Source organism: Atta cephalotes (genome assembly GCF_000143395.1).
Source record: "Atta cephalotes unplaced genomic scaffold scaffold00002, whole genome shotgun sequence".
Lineage (NCBI taxonomy): Eukaryota > Metazoa > Arthropoda > Insecta > Hymenoptera > Formicidae > Atta > Atta cephalotes.
In genome coordinates this window covers 8,992,584-8,999,978 of record NW_012130066.1, presented here as the reverse complement: position 1 = coordinate 8,999,978, position 7,395 = coordinate 8,992,584, and the positions used below count along the sequence as shown (strand labels likewise).

At 30.4% G+C, this 7,395-nt stretch overlaps 1 protein-coding gene across 1 annotated transcript in view; it reads right to left on the bottom strand.

The window, feature by feature from the left end:
* Positions 1-7,395, bottom strand: part of LOC105623705 — a 72,267-nt gene that overhangs the window by 54,031 nt on the left and 10,841 nt on the right. The window contains exon 2 of the mRNA XM_012205090.1: positions 4,558-5,236. Within this exon, the coding sequence (XP_012060480.1) occupies positions 4,558-5,236 (679 nt within the window). The remainder of the gene's footprint in view (positions 1-4,557; positions 5,237-7,395) is intronic.

Genomic DNA, 7,395 nt, shown 5'->3' with positions numbered 1-7,395 from the left:
GTACCGGAACGTAACGTAAAGTTAAACGTAAGTTAAGTAAGTTAGTTTAAGTTAATAAGTTTAATTACTTTACTTCTTCTTCTTCTTCTTCTCTCTCTCTCTCTCTCTCTCTCTCTCTCTCTCACACACACACACACACACACACACACACACACACACACACACACACACACACACACACACACACACACACACACACACATTAAAATCACACTCTTATGACAATTTTCAGATCGATCCCTTCTTTCTTCCGCGATGCCTAACGAGAGATGTCTGTCAACTTTTTGGAAAATGAACCCATCCTTTTCAAAAATGTTCCTGTTTATGAATGGGAAAAATTCATTTTCCAACATGACGGAGCTCATACGCATTTTTCGCGGTAGATTACATTTTATGCAATCATATTATAGATGTTCAGACACTCGCATAAATTTTATCGAATGATCATTTAAAAAATTAAGACTTTATAAAACAGCAATTGTATTATTGTTTAAATATATTTTAAATCGTTTGTATGCAATACATACAATTGCAATACTAACAATTGCAAAAGCTTTATAAAGTAGTTTTAATTTTGTATGTCAAAAAATATTGTCTTTACTTCGTACAATATTCATAGTATAATTAATAAATTTCAAAAATTCGGTTAGAGAACATAAATATGATCTCATGCTGATGTATGTTACCAGCCTATTCCTATAAGTGGGGGATAGACTAGCAAAAACTTTATAAATTATTTTCAATTCAATTTTCGCACATAAAATTAAAAACAATTCATAAAACTTTTGTAGTTGCTAATATGAGTACAAGTAATCTAAAATATATTTCAAAAATAATACAATTGTTGTTTTATGTTTTAATTTTTTACACGATCATTCGATGAAAATTATGCGGTTGTCCGAACTTCCTTGAGCGGTAGAAAAATGCAGAAAAATATTATTCTAGTGCTAACAAAGAACCCAATTTTTATTTCTCTTCTTTTGAGTAATGATTATATCATTATAATGAAAATTTTTTTGATAATGTAATTTTAAAATACTCTTATTATTTACTTGAAATAAGTAATATTTATGTAACATTTTTCTGTATGTACATGTGCACGTTTCAGAACGAACTAAATTGTGAGTTTTTTTCAAATAGTTCTTGATCATTTCCCAATTTTCGCAATCGAGATATTATTTCTGAAGCACCGAAGATCCGTCATCGATAGGGCGCGCGGGGAGTGAGACGAGCCTCTAAGCTCGAACGGCGCGGCATACCTACTAAGTCCATCCCCTCTCGTCGCGGCCCGTGCTCGGTGGGCCGTACCTTCGGTAATAGTAAGTCAGGCGGACGTGCGTATTTGACTATTTTTAAATGTTAATTATTACGAGCATTGCAAAATGATAGATGACTCAGTTTAATCCGCTCTAGCTGCTCAAGACAAGTGGGACCATAAGTTGGAGCACTCTGTATATATTGTACATTAGAAACGTTCTTAAATTTTATTAATCTTTAATGTTCACTGATGAATAAAATTTAAATTTTCTGTGATTGAAAAGATTATTTATGTATACGTTAATGAGATATTTAAGTTTGTAATAACTGAAAACTTAAATGTATTGAAAAAATACTAATTGAAAATTGAGTGTTTTTATTTTCATTAAACTATCCATCAAATTTAATGCCCATGTTCATTACATTAAAAAAAATCTTACAAAGAACTTACAAAAAAAGAAACCCAATTGTTCCTCTCCGATTTTAATAAGCAGTATGTTATTCTCCAGACAAAAATAAGTGATCTCAAAAAAAAACCTCATTCAAATGCGTCATTGTACATTGGAATAATACATCTGGATTTACAATGTAGCGGCTATCTACGCGAGTTATAATTTCAGTGTACATGCATTAACATGTCGAAAAATAAAACTCCGACTAAATATAGCATAAAACGACGCGATGAAGTGTGTCTCGAAGCGTAATTAAACAGAAATATTGTATAATAAAGCAAGCGGAAAGGTATCGCGACGATCAGCATACGCTTTGCATAATGCTCTAATTAATTATATCGCTTAACATATTTATAATTGTGTTAAACTATATTTAATCGTGCTAAATAACGCGATTTATATGATGAAGAAATGTATAAGGAAAACTTCAGCTAAAATAACATTTTTGGATAATGTAGGCACGATGCGGCGAAACACATAGAACTGCCATGCCAGACTGTGCTAGGCAACGAAGCGCTACTTCTCTCTCCCTGCCGCCGCCCCTGCCGCCGTCGCTCAAGTGGGCCTACGAATTCGCGCGACGCGGCTTAATCACATATTGGCTTAAACATTTCCTTTTCTAATTCGAAAACTATAGCGAGTACCTCAAAATAGTATAAGAATTTTTTGTTCCCTTTAATCCATTCTCCATCCCCAATGTGATTCGGACCCATCTTATGAGACACCTTGTATATATATATATTAAATTGACAAGAAAAAAATTTTATTTTAATCGGTCTCTTAGCTCTAAAGCTTCCATTTCATACCAAAAGAACGCTCTTAAATTTTTATCAAAAAATATTAAGATTATTTAAAAGTGAATGATTCTTAAATCAAATGATTTTCCTTAATACATATTTGATTTGATGCCAGAATGGCTTAATTTAGATTTTAAATGTGGTATTATATGTTTTTTTGAACACTCGCTGAACACGATACAATAATTCATTTAGCTCTACGATATACACCTTTAAAAAAACAATTCAATTAATGTGAAAAAATGATCAAATTTCATAGTCGATTTTAGCAAGGTTCCAAACATTTTAATGGGTCATTACTCTTCTCAAATTGTAGGTCTGTTCATCCAGAACAAGATCCAATAGAAATTTTCTCGAGATCTTCTACAGGGCCTTTAAAAGTTGCATTTAACTGGATTATAAAACGTTTTTAAGGAAACGTTTTTAGAAAAAAATTTTTTGATAAGACTTAAAATATATTGCTTTGACATTTTGATTCTGACATCATCAAATCAAATGCCTCACAATTTGATGACAAAAAACTCTTTATTAGAAAATCAAATGAATAAAAAAAGATATACAATTGCGATTGCGAATTGCCAAGTATATACGCCTACCGATCACTTGGCGCGCGAGCCATAAGGAACGGGAATAGCCTGGCAAGCGCGCCGTCCGAGTTTAGGCTATCCCTGCTCTCCACGGTCTGAGCGTGTTCGAAAGTGTTCCCTATTTTTTATTGAGTAGTGTATAAACTTCGGAAAAATAACATAAAAATTGAAAATTTAATTGTTTAAACAAAATCACATCTGTAATTTTCAGCGTCATCAGTTTCATTGCATTCTCATTCAGAACGCAATAATAAAATCCCAGTCGACACAAATTAAAAATAACATAATACCAATGTTATAATTTCGCACTCTACTCTCAATGTAACTGTTTTATAACATCATATGTTACATTACATTTGTATTGTGGAATACGAAATTACGACATTGATGTCATGTTACTTTTAATTTGTCGACTAGGCAGATTTCATATCTTCCAAATGCAAATAGTGCACTTTTCATTAGAAAGAAATTATCCATGTGCACAATTTCTCGCCGCTATTTGAGAAAAATGATTATTCAAAATTTTTTAAATTTTATTTAATAAATAACTCAAAAGATGCACATAATAACATACTTAAAGTATGCACGATTAAATAAATAAGAATACTTATCGTCTTAAGTTCTGGGTATCAAAATTACTATCAAAATACATATGTAATTTCACTTTTTCTCACTTTTGCCATTAAGAATATTTTATTACATATTTTCAAAATGATAATAAAATTAGATTATTCTAAATTTCGCCGCGGTAGCGACTCTATTTATCGGAAAAATGCTAAATCAAAATGCGCACAATTACCTTACTTTCCTGTAAGTATACATATATACAGAATGTCTCTAAAGTCTGATCTTACTCCTAAATCTTGAAAATGACTTTAGATATGGAAAATTGTTTTAGATAAAAGTTTTAGAGTATTAACAAATGATGAAAATATGGACCTTGAGTTTTAAGGTCAGGTCAATGTAATTTTAATATTTTTTTAAATTGAATCCCTCCTCCCATTTTTTGGATAATGCAAATACCAGCGGTACTGTAACTGTGAAACCTCATTTGGAAGAGACTTAATAAAAAATAACATTATTAGCAATTTGAAAACATCTTGACAAAAGCTACAAGAATATGCAATAAAAAATGGGAAGCTTCATTCACAAAAACATGATCATTAATCTTGAAAAGGTTACTCAAGATCAAATTCATTTACTATCTTATATATTTGTCCTTATTATCTTATATATTTGTCTGAAATGTATCTATACCTAAACTCATTTCCGAGAATAGAGTTCTAGAAATGAGACACCCTGTGTATATATATAATAACAAATCTATTATATTTTATTCTTTTTTTTTTATTAATGATTTTTTTTAAAAGTAAAAGTAAAAGAATAATTTTAGTAGCAATAATCTAAATTAATGCATTTCTCCTCATCATTCAATATTTACTTTAGTAAACATATTACACTTACTTTAAAACATTATTCTGGTGTATACATAATTTTCTTAATTCTCTCTCCGTCCATTGATCTTCCATAGAATATTTTTTTTTAGTTTCATCATGATAGTTCTGTAGGTCTCGAAACAATATTGTGAGTTTTACTGCCATGTATCGATACTGCGCCGTTAACATTAATACTAAATGCATCATGTACACATCCACGCCAAATTTCTTAAGAAATAAATAACTACTTCCAATTGTCATAAAAATGGTTGAAAAAATTAGAACGCGACTGGAAAATGGTTCGCTGTTGAAAGCGGTTGGCAAATTGTAATCTACATAATAAAAGATGGACTTCTCGAAGACCAATAAAATCGGCTGGATAGTCCATGTCGCTACAGTTACTACACCAGTCACTCCATATATTATGAACGGCATGATTATGGGTTTTATAGCCGACTTTATAATATCCTTCATAATTTCGTCCGCATTTTGCAGGATATCGTTCATCTTCTCGATTATTTCCTCCATCAGCTTCTTACGTAAATAAAGACGCGTAAGCATAAAAGATGCCTCCAGGATAATCACAACAGCGATAGTCCCATCCTTCAGACTCTTCTCTTTCGGTGCAAGGACCATCCCGACAATCAACGCGATCGTATGAATAAGTTCTATTAACCATACGGTAACGCCATGAATGCGCCAGATTACTGAAAATCGCGAATTATCAGATACTATTGGTAATAAATTCCCCGATATCAAATTCACTTGATTGTTTAAAAAATTGGCATTTTTAAAATCCATTCTTTTCGTGTCGTATATTCGTGATGATCTAATAAAATATTTCGATAATACGACATGTAAGAAATGGAACCTCAATTGTTCGTGATTCCAATATCTGTCTCACATGTCGCTATCGCTTCTTCTTTTAATAAATGAAAATGAATGAGTTTTCCTTTATTCTAAAATTACATTTAATTCTACATTAAGGAATTTATTATTCCTTTTATTTCTCCCTTCTGTTGTTAATACACAATATAAGCAGTCATGTCATGAAGGACGACATTTCTCTTCTTTCATTCTCTTTCTTTATTATATTTTGACTTCTAATCATTGTACAGATATATTAAGTATTAAATATTATCGGACCATATCTTTAACGAAGATAATTTTATAATGTTCTGTATTCTATTGTATTCTATTGTAATGAAAATATAGAGAAACTTGTAAAGATCACTATATACTTGATAGTTCATTGAATGTGGGCTTATATTTTTTGACTCTGTTTATCGAGAGTATAAATAATTATTAAGTTCTTTATAGTTATCCCTATACTGTCACGGCAATTATCTTATACTCCGTCAAACATTATAGAACCATTGGAACCAAGAGGCTTCGTAGAACTTAATACTGTCTAATACGTCAATCGGTGAACTGCGATATATAATAACCAACAGTAGATGAATTATAAATATTACTTTGAAGCCTTCACAATACTAATTAATCTATATATTTTCATTTTTGATCGACTTTTACGGTAAGTTTAAAAAAAATAAAACCTAAGTGTATTTTTGTATAATAATTAGTACCAAGTTATAATACCAAAAAAAATGCTTTATTTTATTCAAACGTTTGAAGTAATACATATTAGTTGTATAGAAAATTTGATAAATAACTGGAGCTAAGTCCAAGCATTACTATAGCTTGGCGAGGGATTTTGCTTTCCAGTATGCAACAGAACATCATGATTGAAACAATTAAAAACATAGAATATAATATTTTTTAATTAAAAATAATGCTAAAGATTTTAGAATTAATTTAATCATCACTTAAAAAAAATCATCACTTAAAAAAATATGTATAATAGAAAACAATTTTCAGAATGAAAATTGAATGGCTTTAGAACTATAATACAAAATTTTTTCTTTATAAATAAATAATTTTTAATATAAATTAAATAATTAAAGAAAAAATTTTTTATTATAGTTCTAAACTCTTGAAGCCATTCCATTTTTATTCTGAAAATATATATAAGTTAGTCCTAATAAAGTATAGTCCTAATAAGTATTTATAAAGTTGATGCATCCCTATAAAATCTCGATAAAGGCCTTATCAGATATAAATAAGGAAGATTACGCCTCTAATAAATTATGATTGGGATCTTATTAGGTTAAAGTAAGGAAATCTTTCTTCTGATATCGCATAAATAATGATCAGGGCTTCATAGAGCTATCCCTAATAATTTTTTACACAGGTAAATATCCCGGCTATATATAATATCCCGGTTACCTCAAATAATGATAAAAATACTTTTTTTAGTCTATGTGTTTTCGCGTAATTAAATTTAAAAAAATGATATATGAACAGCGCTACGGTATGTCTTATTCAAAATAACAAAACGTTCCTTGGCATAAGAAAAAAAATAAGTGCTTAGCACAAGTTTCTCTTCAATTGCCATTATGTTGCTATCACCAGGGCAATAATAATTTCGTTTAAGCTAACCTAGAGGCATTATGCGGACAACGGTTGTTTGCACAAACGAGCGGAAATAGCTGTAACAAACTTATTGGCATAAATGTTGCTACAATCTGTTGGAAATCGTTTTTGTAAAAGATTTAGTCCATTTTTGTCAATCGAATAGAAATAGAATGTCGTCGAGCAATATGTGATACCGTCATGACAGAAGGATGCATCGAGTTAAATTTTTTATTTTAAAAAATGATATAGAATAGAATTTTGGAGGCTCAGCGTATTGAAATTATAGTCTCCGTCAATATGTGGATAGGTCACCAAGATAAGAAAAAAATAGAAATCTTGATCGACAAGATTAGCAGCAAAAAGATAAAATATTAGGTGTACAACTTTGCTT